This window comes from Phoenix dactylifera, chromosome 14 (assembly GCF_051530095.1).
Source record: "Phoenix dactylifera cultivar Ajwa chromosome 14, Ajwa_hap1_PhDact_Kaust_v1.1, whole genome shotgun sequence".
NCBI classification, from domain to species: Eukaryota; Viridiplantae; Streptophyta; class Magnoliopsida; order Arecales; family Arecaceae; genus Phoenix; species Phoenix dactylifera.
In genome coordinates, this window is record NC_143203.1 from 24,691,995 (window position 1) to 24,713,884 (window position 21,890).

At 38.4% G+C, this 21,890-nt stretch overlaps 2 protein-coding genes across 5 annotated transcripts; both read left to right on the forward strand.

The window, feature by feature from the left end:
* Window positions 1–280: 280 nt before the first annotated feature.
* On the forward strand, window positions 281–14,224 carry LOC103705964 (KH domain-containing protein SPIN1-like). Of its 4 annotated transcripts, none has more exons than XM_089927182.1 (7): window positions 281–561; window positions 682–770; window positions 3,610–3,692; window positions 5,878–5,994; window positions 6,075–6,191; window positions 10,853–10,996; window positions 13,720–14,224. In XM_089927182.1, exons 1-7 carry the CDS (start codon window positions 482–484, stop codon window positions 13,729–13,731), a joined length of 642 nt encoding a protein of 213 aa, XP_089783308.1. In that variant the 5' UTR covers window positions 281–481; the 3' UTR covers window positions 13,732–14,224. The 4 variants fall into 4 exon arrangements, with proteins under 4 accessions (XP_089783308.1, XP_038988304.1, XP_089783307.1 ...); XM_039132376.3 differs by lacking the exon at window positions 13,720–14,224 and adding an exon at window positions 11,523–11,942; XM_089927181.1 differs by having other exon boundaries at window positions 282–561; window positions 3,610–3,761.
* Window positions 14,225–15,971: 1,747 nt separating this feature from the next.
* On the forward strand, window positions 15,972–21,309 carry LOC103705965 (BTB/POZ domain-containing protein At3g08570-like). Its single transcript, XM_008789886.5, has 4 exons — window positions 15,972–16,474; window positions 17,094–17,160; window positions 18,677–19,822; window positions 20,686–21,309. Exons 1-4 carry the CDS (start codon window positions 16,389–16,391, stop codon window positions 21,199–21,201), a joined length of 1,815 nt encoding a protein of 604 aa, XP_008788108.4. The 5' UTR covers window positions 15,972–16,388; the 3' UTR covers window positions 21,202–21,309.
* The last annotated feature ends 581 nt before the right edge of the window (window positions 21,310–21,890 follow it).

Consider the following 21,890-nt stretch of genomic DNA (forward strand, 5'->3'; position numbering starts at 1 on the left):
AATGGTACAAACCACCAGATGGAATCAACCAATTCAACGGCTACTGATGAGATTGTTGCACCTTTTATGATTGAGGGACACCACTAAAACACTAGATTCTCCATCAAACAAATTTTTTCTACAAGGATCATTGGGTGGGCCTGTCTCTCTCTTTTCTCCCCTCCCCTCCCCACCAAAAAAAAACATCCAGCTTTCTCTGTCTTGCTGTAAAAAAAGTAGTGTAGTCCCCCTTAGACGCAGGCACCTATTTAAATCTCCATTGAAAGAGATCCCAAAGGGAGACTCCTTTTTTTCGCCTTCTTTATATTTTTTATGGGTTGCAGGGTTGTCCAGATTGAGAGAGGGTACTCAGAGCCTTCTTCTTTCAGCACCCACGGAGAACACCTTTCTACTATCTCGCTCCCTTTTTTTTGCTTTCCCTCATCACCTTTCTCTCCTCTCTTTTCTTCTCTTTCTCTGCAACACGTTTCTTCACGCAAGAATGTCGGGCTTATATACTCACAGCTTCTCCCCTGCGAGAGGCTTCTCCCCACAGATAAGAGGCACAGCAGATGTAGATAGGTACAACAGGATATATAGAGCGATAGGGTTTTTTGATGTCTCTTCTTTTAAATTTTCAATCTTTTTTTATGATATCTGGCGTTTATGAATCTTTGGTTGTTCTTTTTGTTATGGGTATAGTCAGTACCTGGCAGAGCTGTTGGCAGAGCATCAAAAGCTTGGTCCTTTCATGCAGGTTCTTCCTATATGTAGCCGTTTGTTGAATCAAGGTGAGTCCTTTGAATTCTTTTAGGTTTTCACTTTTTTGCTAGTTCATCAAATTTTCAGGCTGTGTTTACTGATCTTTGTTATGTCTGATGTCATTGCTTCATAGATTTTCTATAAAAATGCTTTCTTTTTGCTGCGACAAGATTGGGAATTGGAATTATAGAACCGAGGTTCGTGTTATAATGCATTTCCTTGGTCGAATTTTTTTTCAGTGGCTCATAATATGAGCCTTTAGGTTTCTATGGAATTTGTGAGTATAATCACAATTGATGAGACTGCTGTACCAGGAAAAGTTTTTTTTTATATATTTCTTGTGCAATCTACGTAGTGCTCCAATCAGTCTGAGAGTTTCCATCGCTTCCTTCATGGATATTAATAGCTGTTTTACCTTTGTCACTTTATTGTCTTCGTTGGTCTTCTGCCTTATTCTATGTAAGAGATTTGTCCAGATAGCTCGGTGTATTCGCATGATTTATGAGGCATAACCAATGCTTATTGGCCTTCCTGTTTCTTTTTGAGATGTGGTTTTGCTTGGTGATTGTTGACTAGAAAACATATCAGGGATGTAGAATCTTTGTTAATCTGGTCATGTACAATGGAAGCGGTTTAGCTGTTTAAACTGATTCATTGTCACACTTGTTTTTTTTTTTTTTTGAATATGTTGAATTTGTACCTAATTATCCTTCAAGAATATATTGGCTAAATATGAAATATTGCTTTATATGATGGATTCATGGCCTTTTTAACTGGGTAAAACAACATTTGATTGTGAAACTGAGAGTAGTTAGAGGTTTGTGCTTTGTAACCAGAGTAGTTTAACTGGGTAAAAAGAGAAATGCTTTGAGGTGGATGTGGTTGTCTCCGTGCCCTTGGTGCAAGAGCATATTGTGTTGTGGGGTGTCCAATGCTGTTTCTGAGATGTTCTTGACAAATCTTGTTAGATAGGTGATTATTTCCTTAAGTACAAGATAGCTAGAAAGAAGACTTACCCCTCCATGTGGATCGTAATTCTTTGGATTGGCAACGATATTCCTGATTATGTTGCTGTTTGCTTTCCTTTTGTGTTTTTGTTGTGGCATTGTTATAATTTTAGCTTTTGTCTGCCACATACTTGCATTTCTGTTTTGGTTATTTCTGTTGTGGTCCTTTTGTTGATGGCTCTATGCTCTGCATTCATTATGGGATTACTTTTCAATTCATAGGTGCAACTGGAATCGTATAGTTAACTGACAATAGTTGGTAGGATAGGTCATGGGTTTTGACTATGCTCTGGAATCAATTCTCTTCAGTTACATGTGTGTAGCAATTATAGTATAATTACCAACTTGTCGATTTATGTCCAATATGTACTTTTTAATGCTTCTTTTCGTTTTCCTGATTGCTGAAAAAATAAGGTTACGTTGCATTTTAATAGTAGAGGCACTTAAGAACAGGTATAGTATCATATCGTGTAATCAGGAATTAGCAGTATTTTTCATCTAAGGCCAGAGTTGTTTCCCACTTTCCATGAGTCATAATAGTTGTTGTTAGGAGTAGAAACAATATGAGTAATGTTTTAGCTACATGTAAATAAAATCATTAGAAACTTCAACACAGAAAAATAAGTTTGAAATCCACCAAGCTATGCCTGAACTTGCATCGTCAAATATGTGCAGCTGCAAATGTTATTTTGCATCTGCAATCTGGAACCATGCCAAACACTAAAAAGAACGTCCTGAGTACCTAATCTGCCATTCAGTGATCTAGTACGATGAAAATTTACATAGTTCGTACTTTGATTTATGTCTTCCCTTTTGTTCTTTTTCTGGAATTTAGGTAGGGCTGCTCAACCTTGTAAGAACTTGTGGTTGAAGGCTTGAAGCTATAGGAGCACTTGCTGGAGCAATCATCTTTTAGAATATGGTAGTAATGCCCATATTCTCGCAGAGACAGTGGATATGTGCATAGGACTTTGATTATGATTTGCTGCTTGTCAATCTGGATCATGCCTTGCAACTTTTTGATGATAATCTTATAAAATTTTGATGAGATCTTGTAGATTTCTATATCAGTTATATGTGGATAATGGGGTGATGAAAAGGAAGTTTTGCTAACAAAAGAGACAATATTAAAACCTCCATTTTCCTAAATATACTTTTCTTAGAATTTTTATTTTTTTGATTTGTTGCACTTCGTGGTTTGGTGGAAGGTATTGATAAGCTGCGAACCGTGTCTTTGTGGCTAGCTTTGGTACAATACTGCAAAATATTCTAATGAATGTCACTGATAAATGGATATCACTATTATTTGCAGCACTTGTTACAAATGGGCTGTTCTTACATAGTTAGCACTAGAAGAAGCATAAATATATTGCACATAGAGATAAGATAGAAAAGGATGTTTAATATATTTTGACGCATGTTTGGAAGTGATGCTCCCACGTTTTAGCTATCTATAAGTTGCACATACTCATTGGCCCTTTTAGATGTTCTAAATTCCATTGGAGGTACATAATTATATAATATGATTATCTGATATTTGAATGATTAGTGTTATCTCTTTCTTCATGTTGCATTATTTTTATGTCTTTCTTCATGTTGCATTTTTTAATCTCTTTCTTCATGCTGCATTTTTTTTCTTTAACTGCTCATTGATCTTGTGGTAACAATAGTTTCATCATTAATATATACCCTGAAGTTTACATTGGACATCCTATATTATCATTTAGAAGGACCCCAAAATGTGTGATTAGAGGAAGGGAGGAGTAGATATTTTTAGCTGTTATCATAAAAGTGCATTCATCTCGGGTTTTCCTATTAGCCTGCTGTTCAGTGATCAATGATATTTGTTTTGTTCTGATAGAAATTACGCGAGTCTCGGGAGTGGTCTCCAACCAAGGATTTGGGGATTTCGACAGCCTGCAGTGTGGAAGTCCCAGTCCCATGGTTTGTTCAAATCTTATTCCTAATGTTGGGGGAAATGGTTTTGGTGGTCAGAGCAGGCTCCCACACAATGTGAATATGTGCTTTCCTTTCCATTTGCATGACCAGTGATTGTTACTTACATAGTTTTAAATGCCTAAGTTCATGTTTTTGTTTGTCTTGTTGCATACGAAAGTTCATGTAAAAGAAAATTGCTAACCTTGACTATATCTTCATTATGCTCTGAGTTTAACAAATGTTCCATCAGAATTGTTTAGTATAGATAACATTATACTATGAATTGTTCTTTGCCTTTTTGGGAACTCTACCAGAAAGGGATCAAATATGATATAAATTGAAAACACAGCACTGCAAATTCAAAATTTCAAAGGTATAGCAGAGCTTCATATCCTCCTGTTCCAAATGATAGCACCATATTAATCAGACTTCATCGTGTGGTTCATGATCTCGCATAACAAATAATTAATAGCTTTCACCATTAAATAGGATTATCAGTAAATTTCAGAGCTTCTACTAACCACCCCCCCAAAAAAGATTCTACTAACTCATTATCCCCATAACAGAGTGAAAGAATGATACTGTAGTGGAGGGATTAAAATTTCTAAGGTGAATTTTCTGATTGCCATATGTCTGGTTCCTTAATTTGTGGAACAATAGTCACTTCGTATTTTGAGTTTCAAAAATGATTTTGTGCTCTTGTCATTTTGTATATGATACATTGCAATCAAATTTTGAAATACCATAAAACCTCTAAATTTCCTGGAGCGCCTTTTTTGGTCTGTTATCAGATGGACAGCATAAAATGTAAATACTGGCACATCTGAATTCTACCTTTTAAGTCTCTTAAACCTAACTAGCCAGCATATGTTGCCCTAATCCTTGAATCAAACATAAAAGAGAGATGTATAAAGCTCAATGCTATCATTATCCATCATATCAACAGCTGTATTTTTTATCATTTCATGTTCATGTACTTGATCATATTCATTTTATAACACTATTATTATCTCATAAAATTCATTCCTTAAGAGGTTATTAACTTTGTTGCCATGAACGGATTTCATTCTTCATAGATCTTTGACACTTGCAGTGTTAGTTGTATGATGAATATTTCATATCCCTTTATTGCAATATTTTCCTGCATTTATATTTGATCATCGGATTTTACTCCAAAAAAAATATATTTGATTATCGGAAGCATTCTTACCTTGGAAAGCCAAAATTATTTTGAACTACTGTTATAGGTGGCTGTTTGGTAGCCTCTCTAATCTATTGCAATTAAGTGTGGGACTCTTCTTGTTTGACCAATTACATTACAAAGCCATTAAGTCTGGAAAGTCTGATATTTTTAAGTCCAATATGATCAACATATTTCATTTTGGAGGCCTGAAGATTTAGATATATGATTACTTCTTTGTAGCACTCATATCACCCTAATGGTCATTCAAGTTTGTTCAAAATTCCTATCCTCCATTGCTGGATATATACTTTCTGGAGGCACCATATGCTTCAACAACTTTAATTGATTGTAACTGTATTCAAGTGCTAAAAATTTGAGGAGGTTGTATTATACTTGTTATGAATGAATTGTTTTGAAATTTTTCATAAGAGTGGGAATAGGGGATAAGGCTGCAGTGGAGGCTCCTATCTTATGATGCTGGTAAATTCTAGTAAGTTAGACACCTGCTCCTTCAGTCTATATACATGCCATAATGTTTCCCTAAGACCATTACATAATCAACAGTCATGAGTTAAGTCCCTCATAGACAAGGTGGAGTCAATTTAATATCCACATATGGCTGTGGAAGTTGGTTCTTGAGGACAGTTGAGGTCTAGTATCTCTTTATGCATATGATTTTTATAAGAGTATAGTTCAGTATGATATTAAATCAAATCGTTACCATAGAGCTACAACTTTAATGTCCTATATAATACCTGCATATTTTTCTTTTTTTAAAGCATTGTAACAATATACTTAGTATTTGTCTCTGGTCGTGTATCTCCACTCTGCTTATTGCTTGGATGTTCAAATAGAATTATGTATCTCCTGCTTCTCTTTTTCATTCACTTTTGAATGTTTTGTCAAACTAATTATAGTGCACCATGAAAATAAGTTTTATGCAGTGGCTTTCGTTTTGCTAGCTCCTTTGTTGACCATAACTGTGGACTTTATTTAATCTTTAAACAGAGAATAGGTTTTCCCCAAGGAATTAATATGGACTGGCAAGGAGCACCGCCAAGCCCATGTTCATATATTGTCAAGAAGATCTTGCGCTTGGAAATTCCAGTGGACAACTATCCTAATGTGAGTCTTTCTATTCCATGATGATATAGAGGATATCTCGTTCCTGGTTCATGATTTAACTCATTTCTGCTGGTTTTCAGTTCAATTTTGTTGGGCGTCTCCTGGGACCCCGAGGCAATTCACTGAAACGGATGGAAGCTTCTACAGGATGTCGTGTTTACATTAGGGGAAAAGGTTCAATAAAAGATTCTGGCAAGGTAATGAAAGTTCTCCCAGGTGTTCTCCAAGTGATATTTCTCATATTTATCATATTAGAGAACTCATGCTTCTATCCATCTTATATCCTAATAACTTCGGGGCAAAGGAGATAAGGTACACCAAAGATTTGTTAACTAACCGCTAGACTCACACAAGAAGGCATAAACGAGTCAAGAATGACTCCATGTAATAACCAGGAACAAGTCCAGAGAAGAAAGAATCAAGATAACAAACAGGTGATTGAAAGACAGATTGGCCTAAAGGGGATTCGAACTAACACCTACAGCTCCGTTGCCAATGTTAGCTAATCAGAAGACCCCAAAAGCTTAAGTTGTTAGTGAAGGGATGAACAATGTGTATCAGGCCTTAGAATTTATTTGTATGTCCATTCTTTGACCTTGAGATTGCAACTAGTTATGGCTAAGACCCTGCCTGCAAATATGAGAAGTTCATTATCTCAAGATATTGAAAGATCCCACATTGGCTAGACTTGTTTTAGAGCCTGGGCATATGAGGCGGGTGTATCCAAATCCTGCAAATGCGTTTTGGATAGAAAACAAAATCGGAGAGGGGTCTAAGCGGCGTGTGCGCGCACGTGCGAGCCCCAGAACCGGACAATATCTGACGGGGAGCCCCGTGTTCCCCCCTTATGTAGCCTCCACGTGGGCACTGGGTGCCTCACATGCCCCGCGCAGGCGGGGGCGTGATATTTGGTATCAGAGCCGAGGACGGCTCTAGTCCGAGGGTGGGTGAATGAAAGATCCCACATCGGCTAGACTTGTTTTAGAGCCTGGGCATATGAGGCGAGTGTCTTCAATTCCTGTAGACGCGTTTTGGGTGAAAAACAAAACCAGAGAGGGGTCTAAGCGGCGTGCGCACGCGCGTGCGAGCCCTAGAACCGGACAATATCTGGCAGAGGAGCATTGTGTTCCCCCCATGTGGCCCCCACGTGGGCACTGGGTGCCTCACGTGCCCCGCGCAGGCGGGGGCGTGGCAGATATCTCTCTAGCTATTCTTGGAGAAATTCTAAAACAGATATTTTTCCATTTTCTAGTCATGCATATCGTGCATGTTAACCTTCTCACTGTAATACGGTGCATGTTAACCTGCTCACTGTAACTAATTAGAGTAATCCATCTTTCAAGAGTAAGCACCAAACTTGTCATATATTTGACCATAATTGGGTACGAATGTTTTATCCTCAAGGTTTCCAACCAGGAAACTATGGTTCATATATGTATATTAATATGAATGTTACCATAAGTTCAGGATGTAGAACTCCCAAATATAAATGTCATCTCTTTGTGCAGATACTTATTAACATCTTAACAATTAAATTAATTTATGATTATCTTGCTTATATATGAGCTAAAATTTTCACTGATTTTATTTCTTTATCCGAACATTTAGTAGTAGGTGAAAAGTTAACCTTGCTATATTTGACAAATTACATTAACTTTATTAATAAATTGCACATAAAAGATCTTGGAACATTTTCTTTGTATAGTGATTTTTTTACTAGTTTATAGCATGGTTGTACTTTTAACTTTCTCTTCTTAAGATAGTTCTCTGTTTCTGTTTGACATTCTTTTGCTTTGTATGTACATGAACGTATAGTGTGGTGATAAAACATATTTTTGATTAGTTACATGCCCTGTTCAGAGAAGTTCCATTTACTCCAATACTTATATTTACCAACCATGGCCAAAACTAAGTATAACATGAATTTCAATGGAAACAGGTATTGGTCTTAGTTATTCAAAATCTGAATTACGAACACTGTTCTATTGAAAACAATGTTAGATGTCTCGGAGAGCAGCTCTAGATATACTGTCACGCCCCCACCTCTGCGAGGCACGTGAGGCACCTAGTGCCCACGTGGGGGCCACATGAGGGGGGAACACGGGGCTCCCCTGCCAGATATTGTCCGGTTCTGGGGCTTCACGCAAGCGTCCTTCACCCCTCCCCGGTTTTGTTTTCCACCCAAAACGCGTCTGCAGGATTTGGAGACACCCGCCTCATATGCCCAGGCTCTGGAACGAGTCTTTCCAATGTGGGACTATTGGGCCTCATACCCTTCCCACCATTGGACAAGAGCCGTCCTCGGCTCTGATACCAAATGTCACGCCCCCGCCTCTGCGAGGCACGTGAGGCACCTAGTGCCCACGTGGGGGCCACATGAGGGGGGAACACGGAGCTCCCCTGCCAGATATTGTCCGGTTCTGGGGCTTCACGCAAGCGTCCTTCACCCCTCCCCGGTTTTGTTTTCCACCCAAAACGCGTCTGCAGGATTTGGAGACACCCGCCTCATATGCCCAGGCTCTGGAACGAGTCTTTCCAATGTGGGACTATTGGGCCTCATACCAATGTCACGCCCCCGCCTCTGCGAGGCACGTGAGGCACCCAGTGCCCACGTGGGGGCCACATGAGGGGGGAACACGGGGTTCCCCTGCCAGATATTGTCCGGTTCTGGGGCTTCACGCAAGCGTCCTTCACCCCTTCCCGGTTTTGTTTTCCACCCAAAACGCGTCTGCAGGATTTGGAGACACCCGCCTCATATGCCCAGGCTCTGGAACGAGTCTTTCCGATGTGGGACTATTGGGCCTCACACCCTTCCCACCATCGGACAAGAGTCGTCCTCGGCTCTGATACCAAATGTCACGCCCCCGCCTCTGCGAGGCACGTGAGGCACCCAGTGCCCACGTGGGGGCCACATGAGGGGGGAACACGGGGTTCCCCTGCCAGATATTGTCCGGTTCTGGGGCTTCACGCAAGCGTCCTTCACCCCTCCCCGGTTTTGTTTTCCACCCAAAACGCGTCTGCAGGATTTGGAGACACCCGCCTCATATGCCCAGGCTCTGGAACGAGTCTTTCCGATGTGGGACTATTGGGCCTCACACCGAGCAGGGGTGCGGGTGGTGAAGTCCGATGAGGAGAGGCGCCGGTGGAGGATACCGGAGGTAGAACCCAGCATGAGCGAGGATGGTGGGGAACATCAGGCCGCCGGAGTGCCCATATCAGGCAACATCCTGGTCCGAGGGCAAGGAGAAAATAGGGAGGAGGGGGGTCTTGGATCGGGTGAGCTATCGGGGGCTTTTATAGCCCTCTCCGGGGAAGAAAGAAAATGGTTTTGGCTCGTTCACCGCCGTGATGCTCGCGGAGGTTGAGCAGAATCGGAGGCCATTCAAGAGGCCACGACATTTCCGCTTCAGTCTCGCCACCGTTACCCCGAGGAAGAAGACTAGAGGATCGCGTCGCGATCCCTTGTCTCGGTCTCTTCTTCAGCCATGGGCTGAAACCGGTTGGGCCTGCCGGCTTCGGCCCGATTGGCCCATTTTGGGCCGGTTATTACATATACTTTTCACCACTTCCAGGTTGATCTTTCAGATTATGCCTCCTCTCAGACCCTATGATTGAAATCTCCACTTTTCTTGTGATGGCTGTCTCTAGCTATACTTTAATTAAAACATGAGCTCATATGTTAAGACATAACTACATGCACTACTATGTCTCACAGCTTTTCTATGTTATTTGTATGGTGGTTCTATCAATAGTTTGTTCCTTTAAAAAATCCTGACTACAACCGTCAAGCCTTATTTCAGTTTTAGTTCGCTTTGTGGGATCCTTTCTAATCATTCCTATAATGGGCTCATCTGCTATCACTGCAATTTTTTCAAATCCTTCTTCTCAACTTTTATTCAGGTTTCCATAGGTCATCTGCTCCCTTTTCCTAACCCTTAAATTCCTCTCCTTATTGAGCCCCAGATGTTTATTGCACATGCCCATATCATCTCAGTAGGTTCACCGCATTATTGTGATATCACATCCTCTATTATGCTCATTCATCTCCCTATCTTTCCTAGTTTTAATAAACATTTCCTTCAACTTCAGATCTATCATACTTGCATAGTGTGCTTGGGCACTCTTTATTGCCCGACACTCTAAAGTCTGAACCATATAAAATTGCTGCCTGTGTTACCATCTTGTGTAGCTTTTTTTTTTTTTTTTTTTTTTTTTTTTGGCTAAACCGGGCGATCTATACAACACGTGTACGGATACACCCAATAAAATCGGAAAACAAAACATCCCGGAGCTCCCGAGGCAGCTCCCTGTCCCCCGCCCATAAGGTGCTACCGGTATGGTTAGCCACATACGTGGCCACCCAATCCGCAGCCCCGTTGGCTTCTCTAAACACATGCTTCGCCTGGACCACCCCTCCGTCCCTCATCATCAACCCGATATCGCGGACCAAAAGCAGGGGTGCACCATGCAGCACGCAAAAAGACACCTTTTTTGTTTCATCCATTCAAAATGAATCTTATCTGGTGTATTTTCATATAATACAGTATCTTTATTTTCATATAATATAGTGTCTTTGTACTGATAAAAATTATATTCTCCAGACTTGTTTGGCATGTCTAGCTAGTAGTTTGTCAAATTTTTGAGTACATTTAAACTAGTGACATTTCTCATATTTTTTGCTCTTAAGTTTTAGTTTTTATGTCAACTCAACCAATATAGTGCTTTTTTTCAGGTTTAGTAATGAGTTTCCGATTATCACATCAATGAAATATTGGTCTAATATTCTTTCGTCTTTATCTATTGCTTTCTCTTAGCTTGGAGGTAGAAACTTATTGTATTTATTCTTCTAAACTTGCAGGAGGAAAAACTAAGGGGAAGACCAGGCTATGAACACTTAAATGATCCGCTGCATATCTTGATTGAGGCCGAGCTACCTGTGAATGTTGTTGATGTTAGGTTGAGACAGGCACAGGAAATTATAGAAGAGTTGCTTAAACCAGTCGTAAGTATTTCTTAGCATGAATCATTTGTTCAATCCCCTTAATTTCCCAAATTTTAGCAGCTTTTAAGAGTCATAATATGCCATGTAATGAGCATCCTGCATTCTGAAGAGGTTTGCTATGTATGATTGTGTAATGATCTTTTGTTGGGTCTTTGTAATTTTAGTTTTCTATAATTCTAGTTAGTTTTAATGATTCATGCACATAGAGAACATTTGGAACGTTATGGGCTATATCTATCTATACTTTCATGTTGCTCAAAGCTCAAAGTGGGAGCAATAATGAAATTCAATGGAAGAAATGACAAAATCTTTTGTTGCTAAAGCTCAAAGTTTGCTTGCATTTCTATTTGTACTCCTGCCTCAGACTTCTTTTCCTAAATTCAGTTGAAATTTGTAGTAGAAAAGGTAAAACTTCCATTCCCTCCATGTGGTGTCAACCTCAGTTTTTCAGTAATTTCGAACTTCATCATAGGCTTAATAAGTATTATTCTCTCTGCTTTGTTGTAATGTATCTCGCCATCTACAGGATGAATCACAGGATTACTATAAGAGGCAGCAGCTTCGGGAACTAGCCATGTTGAATTCAGGTTTAAGAGAGGACAGCCCCCATCCAAGGGGCAGTGTTTCTCCATTTGGAAATAGTGGAATGAAACGAGCAAAAACGGGATGGTAGAGAATAATTATTACCTCACTAATAGCTCTCAAATTTTTTTTCCCTCCTATCCAATCATGCCTTCAGCTCTAATTACTTGTTAGTGGGGCTTGTGTGGGGCAGATCACCATTACTAGCTGGTGAGTTTGATCTGCTAGTGGAATTTTTTCAGTGGAAGAAAAGAAAGAAGATCTTCATGTTTTGTTGATGTCAAGCTATGTTTGTTGTACTACATTTTACTATAACTTAATCATCAAAATTTAGTGAATTTAAATCTACTTTTGTTTTACTATATATATAGATCATGATCTATAAAGTGGACAACTTAGCATCTAGAGTTGTGTAGAGTTAGCGTGATGACTAACCACCCATCACAAGTCAAACCAACATATTTGTTTCTCTCGAATGTATGTTATTAACAGAATTCAGAAACCTTCTTTGAAAACCCTTTTTTTTTCCCCTCTTGTCCTTTATGACATGAGCTGTCTCAGGGTCCAAGCCATTCTAGCAAATCATAGCCATCCGCATGGCTTGCTTGCTTGGCTGTTGTCCACGAGTGGTAGTTTGTTTGTTCTGTCTCACACTAGATATTGCTTGGGAAGCCATGATTGGGCTCAAGAAAAGCTAGAAGAAATTGCGTTGTAAGCATCAGAAGACAGCATCAAGTCAATGTCTCAGAAGTCGAATCTGTGGAGCCTACACCAGATTAGAAGACCACCATGATTTAGTTGCAGCAATTACAGCTTGGTACGGGCTTTAATTAATTGGCTCCATAGTATGCCCCACTGTTGCTAAGCTGGGAGTTTTATGTGGTTATTGAATCCACACTGAATCCAACGTTTCTAGTACAATCCCATCTTTCTGCTGATATTGGTGTGGTGATGGTAATCCAGAGTGTGTGGTGCTTGGTTCTGTGAGAGTCACCTGAAACAATTTTTGTTTGAGAATGCAAGGTGAGTTTCCTTCTTGTGGGACATCAACATTAAACTGCAGCTCATCATCCCTTAGATTTGAGGTCAAAGCTAATCAATCAAAAAGAAAAGAAAAGAAATGGAAGAGGGTAATGCTAAAAGGATCATAACTTTTTAAGAGAACGTATGTTAGTGGTCTAAGTTTCCAGAACATCTACGGTAATTCTCTTGAACTTTTCCAATATTTGTAGCAAACTTTTAATCAAATTTGAAACCATACCGAGTTATACATATCCAAAAGTTGGCTGCATCAAATTTTTAATCATATTTTTTGTTTCTATATCTAACTATACCCGAATGTTTACCAAGTTGTATTTTTGCTAAATGTTGAATGATCCTCCATTCTCTTTGGGATCTTCCTTGCATGGCATCTAAGAATGGGGGGCTTGATTGAGCCTCAAAATTGTGATCAAGCTTGATGCGTTTGTTAGCGGTCGAGTCTAATTTTAAATTAAGCTAAGCACAAGCCTATTTTGAATGAATTGTTAATTCTAGACTAATTCAAACTTGTGTTAAGATTGAATTGAGATTAATTCTAACTTCAACCCAGCTTGGTCCAATATTGATTCATGCTTGGTTTAAGGGTCGATTATGTGCTATGTAAGTGAAAGGTGAACCATTGAATTGAATCTAAACAATCGGTTATATATTAGCTAAAATATATTGTAATTTAGTTTATCAATTTTGAGTTTTATCAAGGGGAAATTGATTGAGCTGGATCTTGTTTTCTGCTTTGCTTGAAATCAATTTTAGTCGGAGCTTAGCCATTCTCACACCGCTAGGATGCTTTGAGCTTATATCTAAGATTGATGTTTGTTTTCAATAATAGTAATAATAACAATTATCATTATCATCATTGTTATTATGAAAAGAGAGGGGCTTTAGATGAAGCATAAACCTATCTAAATTGTGTCCTAAAATTTTCATTCCTTGTAAAACGTCTTTAAAAAGTATTTATATTCTTTCATTATTTTTTGAGGAGCTTTCGCATATCTGGCAATAAGGTTTGGAGGGATGAAAATATTCCAGTAATTCACAATCCAATCAAAATTCTTTTCCAGTATTTAAATCTCATTTAGATTTTAATTTTGGTCATGCAGCAAGAAATATGATTATTCTTTAACATATCATGCGCAAATATCTTGATGCCACGTGGAGTGGATCATCGATGGAGGGAAAAGAACAGTAAGAGCATGACCGTACTTGCACCGTTGGAAGGCTTTTGGGTATCGTAACCTCAAAAACAGTTCAAAAAAGACGGGAAAGAAGCGCTGTTGATGATGACTCCTTCATCAAGTTCCGTGCCAAAACCGTCACATCATTCCGCTGCCTTGTATTCCTACCTTCTGGGACATCTAAGAGAAGGACCTTTTTTCTGAGGCAAAATAACATGGTAGCCATTCAATTATATTCAGTCAAAAAGCTGGGCCTTTGTTACTTTGAATAGGAAGATAAAGCAAACTTTTCAGTAAAAGTGTTAGCTTGTATCCCAACAAAATATGTTATGATGGAAAACTTTGTGAAAACAAATATGGTAATCTCATCTCATTTTGGAAAGAAGCATGGCATGGTGAACCCCACCTGTCAAAAGTATCTTGTTTCTAAGTTTCTTTTCCGAAAATGGACAGATCCAAAGAAAGATCTAAGACTTCATGTGAAGATATGAGTACTCTTGGTTTAATCAGTCCTTGGGTAATGTTTAAACTAACCTGAGCCTTTGGAAGGAATCCTAGAAAATCTTGGTTAGCATCTTAACAGTTTTGCTTATAAAAGTCTCACCACCATGACATTGACCTTGCACCATTGTAAATGCATGGATCTTGATTTTTCATGATAATCAGAGTTTATGCCATGTTAGCAATCCTTTTCAAAAATTATTAATTCAAGTCTTCCTTGTTATACTAAATTTATGTTAAGAAATTAGCAAGGAAATCCATGGCATATAATTGTAGATCTTGTCCTAAAAGCAATATCACCATCTCTACTATTTATCGAGGTCATTTTGAATTGAAGAATATATTGGTTCGCATGTCCCTTTCTACATAAGTCTGGTGGACCATGGACTACGACTAAATAATTTCATTAGTTTTCGTGATAAACTACATGTGGAGAGCTTAATTAATTGCTCGTATATTAGTCGCAATTATGTAGCGTTATATAAAGTCTTACTAGTTTTTAGTTCGCTGGTGGATCATATTGCTTCGAATTTAATAAGTTTGACTAAAATTTATTTAGAAACTCTTAAAAATTTTATAAATATTATTAATTATCAGCAAAATATGAATGTTATGAATACTTCCTTGCAATAAATTAAAATTATATTTTTTGTTATATAAAGTAACTATAAAATTCCAGTGAATATGTTATGAGACAAATAAATTTACTAGATCAGCTATGCTTGCTAAAATCAACAATTTTAACATTACATTCCATTACAAAAGAGGTTTATTATATAACAATAAAAAATATATGTCAAATAATCAATTGATTGCAAGCTTAATGCATGGGAAGTCAATATTGATTCTTCATAAAAACTAAATGGCAAAGTTTTAAAAAATCATCGCCTACTCCATAGCGAACACTATATTCTCTTACATTTCATGAGCTTAATGAAATGCCGATATGGTTTCTTCTCTATCTTTTCCTTTAAAAAAAGAACTCTATGTTCTTAAATTGCTCGAAGACCGTTCATTGAATAATTACAAAATAGAGCTAAAGCTAACTCATACCTTATAATAGATCTTAAGTAATACCTAGGGCAACTTGGTCACCTCCAATAACCAACTTTTCCCTTACCTTAAAGATAGCATAGTTGCTAGTTGATGATAAACCAATTTGACTTATAGATGTTCACTTTGGCACTTAATTGCTTTGCCTATAAAGAAAATGTACATAATTTATCATTCTTTATTGTACAAAATGGATAACATTAGGTATGCGCAAACAAAATACAACCATCATACCTTTTGTCCAATATATCTAACTAATTAACAATCTAATATATACCATAGTTAATTTCATCTAAAAAAATGTTATGGAGCAGTGGCCACCCATAGTGAATGAAAAATATTCTTGCAAACATCATGCTAGTACTATTGCATGATTTGACCAAACTTTCAACTTTTACCATTTCTTTCTGCCCAAGCAGTACCTATAGGGTTGTCCTTTTTATGTTCATAAGATGTTAAGCATAAATTTATCTATCATAATTATGCTTAATGACTGTAGAAACATAAATATCTATCTAATTGAGTGATGAGTGAAATGGGGGAATAATGCCAAAAACGTTACTCAAAATAAGTTTCATGGAGATTAGATATATACCACATTGCAGCTATTTTTTGTACCCAACAAGCAGATCGTGCTCGCGTCCACGGCAAGTCCCCATCACAGATGTCCTTTTTCCCATCACGACAAGACGATCAACGGCCATCCAAATCAATCACCATCACGATGGACCCCACCGTCATTACGTCACCTCAACCATCCATTCCATGGACCCCAGCGTCGAGAAAGTACACCGGAATGATCTAACCGTCCGCTGTTTCTTCTTTCCCGCTCCAATCCACCACGTGGTCCCCACCACTCCACCAGTGGCATCAACGCAAATAAAACTGAAAACCGAGGGTGTCGATGAAATCGAGCTTTTCTTACACTGTTCCCCGCTTTTATTACACCTCCGGTTCTCTTTTTAGCTCTCGTAGAGTCGTAGCAGTGGAGGAGGGAGAGTGAGAGAGAGAGAGAGAGAGAGAGAGACAGAGAGAGGAGAATGGGGGTGGCGTCGGAGAGCGCTTTCCCTTTCGCCTCGACGAAGCTCGCGACGTCTCCGCGCTTCTGTAGCTCGATCAGTAGGAGGTGATCGGTTCCTTCTCCCATTTCTTCTTTGATTTCGTTTTGCATTTGTTTGATGAATTAACGAGATATTAACAGTTCGGATCGAATCGATTCTCTGGGATTTCTTTGTCTGTAGAGTTGTTCTCATGGATGCCTTTAAATGTGCTGCTTTTCTGTGTTTTTTGGTGGATTTCGGACAGGAAAAACGCAAGTTTTGGATACTTTTGGAGTTTTCCTTATTTTCGTCAAGTAGCGCGTTATGAAATTAAGAAAAAAGCGAGTTCTTAATTTATTTTATATTATTATTAAAACTTTAAAATGAGGTTCTTGATGTATATAATATTGCATTTTGGAGACATTTTTTATCAAGCTCCTTTTTTTAAAAAAAAAGTATGAAACGTCACAAGGTCTTCCTTTTTTTTAAAAAAAAATGTATTTTTTGAAAATTTTACTCACTACCTATTTTTTTGATTTTCTGCTACTACTTATGAGGCTTGCTAGTAAAATCTCCTATGTCATTCTCTGTGTGCTGGAAAAGAAAACAGGGACTGATACAGTATTCATGGCTTGTTTTCAGATTTTAAAGAAAGAATGTAGTAATTGATTGTTTCCAATGTAAAACTTATTCCAATGGGTGCAGGATATTTTCTGATGTTGTTGGGGATGTAACAATTTCCGTGGATGGCCAATCATTCTTGTTGCACAAGGTATATATGGCTGGGTATTCTTTTGAAATTGTTCCTGAATAGCATTCTATTTCATCTCTTTATATAATTTGCAGTATCCTTTCTTTCAGACATATTTCACTGAAGTCTGCACATTGTTCTTCCATGGACACTGGACTTCGGTGCTTATAGCTTTGTGCAGATATTGTTCTAAAGTTTGAGCATTAAATGGTTTAGTTTTATGATCATTAAGTAATTGCCAACGAGATGCAAAGTGTACTGCAAGCAACGAAAGATAACAAGGGAAAGAACCACTATTTTAGTGATTGAAAATTTGGGCTTGCAGCATGAGTCAGTGTGCACATTCTCAGAGATGTGAGTTTGTGACTGTATATTTGAAAGCTAAGACTTTCCAAGGAACCATAAACATAACCGTACATTAGTAACATTGCTTAGTTTTTTCCTTTTTGATTCATAGATGAACATTTATGAGTAAATCAGCAAGACAATGGTCAAAAATAAAGGACGCATCAATATCAAGGTTCACATAATTAATAGGAAAAAAAAAGATTTGATGCAAGCCTACAGGGGACATTGGATGCTGATACCACCTCCACATGCATAAAAAGGATAATATTTCTAAGTCTCAGTGAGCAGCTTTGAATAGAATGCATACAATATGAATGCATATGAGCATCTCTAGGAGAAATTTTCAGGAAGATATGTGAAAGACAAACCATCAAGTTGAACTTGAAAAATAAAAGTAGACCAAAGAGTATTCTATGTAACTCTAATTTCCCATCTATCTTTTTATTCTTGCCCTCCCATTTGGGTTTATCATATTCTTACCTTTGATTGGCATTTTAGATCAGATCACATAAATTACTATGCAATGAATCTGATATCTTTTGTCTATTATAAATCTAAATTGATGTTTGTAGTTGACTGAAGTTACCTTCCTGTATTGGTATGTTCAGTTGTGGTTGGTATTCAGCTAGCTTGTATCTTTTCAAAATGCTCTATTGTCTTCATTTTCAGAATACCAAAGTTATCCACATTTGCGAGGATCTTGTAGATGCTTAACCTTCGCTCTTCAGTAAAGTATACACTGATTAATGCAAGTTATAAGCCTTTCTAGTGATGCAACTAAAATATGAACAGGGCTTATCAGAAGTTTTTTAAGAGATACATATTTATGGCTGACCAACTTCTGCAAAGTTTTTTCTTTCTTTTTTTTCTGTAGGTGATACACTCTTAAATGCTTAATTGTTATTTCATTTTCATATACATTTTCATCTTTTTCCCACAGTGTTTGCCTTTCCCTGATCTATGTCCTCTCTCACTCTCTCTCTCTCTGTGTATATGTATGTATGTGTGAGTGTATGTATACATATATAAATTGTAAGCAAGCAAGAGAGACTAATTAGTATTTAGAAGTCTAATGCAATGCCATATAATTTATTGTTTCTTCTTGGTGAAATGTCATTCATTCCATGCAACTCACATGGAATAAAGCAGCTTTAAGACCCTGTCTTGACCTTGTGTTTCTCTTTCGAAGTTCCCTCTGGTTTCTCGGAGTGGAAAAATTCGCAAGATGGTAGTGGAATCGAAGGATACAGATCTTTCTATGTTGGAGCTTTTCAAGGTACCTGGGGGAGCCCCAGCATTTGAACTTGCTGCAAAATTCTGCTATGGAACAAACTTTGAAATCACTACCAGCAATGTAGCCCATCTTCGATGCATTGCCGAGTATCTAGAAATGACAGAAGATTACCAGGAGGAGAACTTAATTGCCCGGACAGAAACCTACTTGAATGAGATTGTGGTGCAAAGCCTTGAAAAGTCTATCGAAGTTTTATGTGCTTCTGAGGGTTTGCATCCCACTGTGGACGAGCTCGGTATACTGGACAGATGTGTGGATGCAATTGCCATAAATGCTAGCAAGGAACAGCTGGTTTCTGGTTTAGCCTGCTTAGAATGCGATGCCGGATCTGGGAAATTGAAAATGGATGGCCAGGACTGGTGGGTGGAAGATCTTTCAGTGCTGCGACTGGATCTTTATCAGCGAGTTGTAGCTGCCATGAGGAGGACAGGGGTGAGATCAGATAGCATTACCACTTCAATTGTGCACTATGCGCAAACCTCTCTGAAGGGTGTTGAAAGATATCAAGCTTGGGATTCTAGTACTTTTGTTGGAGGCAAGCAGAGAGTGATCATAGAAACACTTGTTGGTCTCTTAGCAACAGAGAAGATTACCTCTGTTCCTCTGTCCTTTTTGTTTGGGATGCTAAGGATGGCAATAGAGGTGGATGCAGGTCGTGGCTGTAGGCTTGAGCTTGAGAGGAGGATTGGTTTCCAGTTGGAAATGGCTTCACTTGATGACCTGCTCATTCCTTCATTGCAGACGAATGATTCAGTGTTTGATGTTGACACTGTCCATCACATACTGGTGACTTTCCTGCAGAGGATTGAAGATGAAGATTCTGAAGAGTTGTTGCAGTGTGGATATGAATCTGAAGGTCTTAAGTCTCCAAGTCACAGTTCGGTTCTGAAAGTGGGGAGGCTTATGGATGGGTATCTTGCGGAAATTGCACCAGATCCATACCTCAAATTGCAAAAGTTTATGGCTATCATTGAACTATTGCCAGATTATGCTCGCATAATTGATGATGGACTCTACAGAGCAATTGATATATACCTGAAGGTAGCTATTCAAATCTAGTATCGTAATTAGCATGAACTTAAAGTTTCATTTCTTTTTTTTTTGTGTCTTTGGTGATCTGAAAGATATAATTAAATATTTTTTCTGTAAATACAGTCTTAGTATAACAAGCCCTTGACCTGTCGCCTCATTCATTTCACCTTTGATTTCATGATTTCTTCTAATTTATTATTGTATTAAACCATATTTGACAAGCAGGCAACCCACACACACACATACATACATAAATGTTGCTCATATACACAAGTACATAAATACACACACACACACACACACACACTATATACATAAATGTTGCACCTTCACACAAGTACATAAATGCATATATACATACAGAGTAAAATTGCATGCGCATACATATGCATATATAAACACTGATTTATAATGGCTCTAGTACAAATTTACTGTTTGCAAAATAATACCAAACACTGATTTTTTTCCTGTAAAATTAACAAAAATAGTATTTTCATTACTGTAATGAATTCCAATGAATTTTACAATGAAATCCAGATGTTCTTCCAACATTTTAGAAAAATTTCTTTGTCAGAAAACTGTTTTGCATAATCTTTTTAAGCAATAAGCTGATATTTCATTCCCCCAACTCACTCCAAGTTAATAACTTGAAATCCAGCTATGGTCTTTCCTGAGTTGGTTTTTTCAGTGATGAATGTCATGACTGTTCCCTTTTTTTGGCAAACTTACATGACCTTATTCTTTTAAAAAGAATATATACACATAAAAGTATGAAACATCATGAATTTGTAGAGAACCTCATGTCCCTTTTCTTTGGCTTTACCTGTGATGGTTACCTATTATTAGCTTGACTAAACTTTAAACTCATGCAGGCCCATCCATCCATGACAGAGTCTGAGTGCAAGAAGCTGTGCAAGCTCATCGACTGCCAGAAGCTCTCCCAAGAAGCCTCCAACCATGCCGCCCAAAACGACCGCCTCCCCGTCGGGTTGGTCGTCCGTGTCCTCTACCTTGAGCAGCTACACCTCAAGTCCGCCCTCTCAGGTAACTCGGTCGACAGGTCTTTCTCTCAGAGGATGATCGGCAGCAGTGGGGCTCCAAGTTCGGCAGTGTCGCCGAGGGACAACTACGCTTGCTTGAGGAGGGAGAACAGAGAGCTCAAGCTAGAGATCTCCAGGATGCGAGTGAGGCTCAGTGAATTGGAGAAGGAACAGGCGTTCATGAAGCAAGGGATGAGGGATGGTAGATCAGGGGAACGCGGCAGAGCATTCCTTGCATCCCTCTCTCGGGGGATAGGCCGGATAGCGATGATCGCCCCGGCCACGGGAAAACAGTCGCAGGCATCGGATGGGAAGCGCCGGAGGCGGCATAAGCAATCAGTCTCATAGAATTTCTACTGGAGTTTTAATTTTGGAACTGCAAAAAAAATGTATGTATGATGATGACATCTCAGTATATATCAGGGCAGATCCAAGATCAATCGGTTATGATGCAAAGCTGAAGAGTTTTTATCCATTCTTATTAGAATTTAGATAATAGAGGAGGTATCCAGATGCCATAATTCCATTCATATAATGATCCAGATATGAAAATATCTGTCAAAACTGGTTTAATTCTTAAAAATTTTAATAATGCAGCCGGAGACATTACTAACAAATGACGTTTGATATATTAAACGTAACATCAGATCAAATCTCATATCTCAAAGAAAATTAGTGACGAAACATAAAAGCCCGGGTTTTGGAGCCTAATCAACTCCTAAAATTTAAAACCTGTCAGCTAGATTCGTCACACTTGATCCATACTTGTAGAGCCAAAAAGCCTGTTCCAATCTGGTTCAATATGCCTACTTGTATTCGAGATTTGAGATGAGGATACAAAGAGATAGGAGTGAGGATTAGATTTCTCCTTTTCTTAATATATAAAAAGGAAAGCTTTGTAATAACTAGAAGCCTTAAATTACACCCTTTTTTTTCCGCCACACCTCAACACTCAAAAGCGCTACCAAAAATATATGGACGGTAAAGCATATCAACCATCCATCTTGACAAGACAAATTACTTCAAGAGAACACTTC

What these genes read in the sequence shown, in the direction of transcription:
- LOC103705964 (XM_039132375.3), top strand. Translation starts at nt 482, where the DNA reads ATGTCGGGCTTATATACTCACAGCTTCTCCCCTGCGAGAGGCTTCTCC. An exon ending in GGCACAGCAGATGTAGATAG is followed by an intron (nt 562 to 681) that starts GTACAACAGGAT and finishes TTATGGGTATAG; the next exon opens with TCAGTACCTGGCAGAGCTGT. An exon ending in TAGCCGTTTGTTGAATCAAG is followed by an intron (nt 771 to 3,609) that starts GTGAGTCCTTTG and finishes TTGTTCTGATAG; the next exon opens with AAATTACGCGAGTCTCGGGA.
- LOC103705965 (XM_008789886.5), top strand. Translation starts at nt 16,389, where the DNA reads ATGGGGGTGGCGTCGGAGAGCGCTTTCCCTTTCGCCTCGACGAAGCTC. An exon ending in AATCATTCTTGTTGCACAAG is followed by an intron (nt 17,161 to 18,676) that starts GTATATATGGCT and finishes TCTCTTTCGAAG; the next exon opens with TTCCCTCTGGTTTCTCGGAG. An exon ending in CAATTGATATATACCTGAAG is followed by an intron (nt 19,823 to 20,685) that starts GTAGCTATTCAA and finishes AAACTCATGCAG; the next exon opens with GCCCATCCATCCATGACAGA.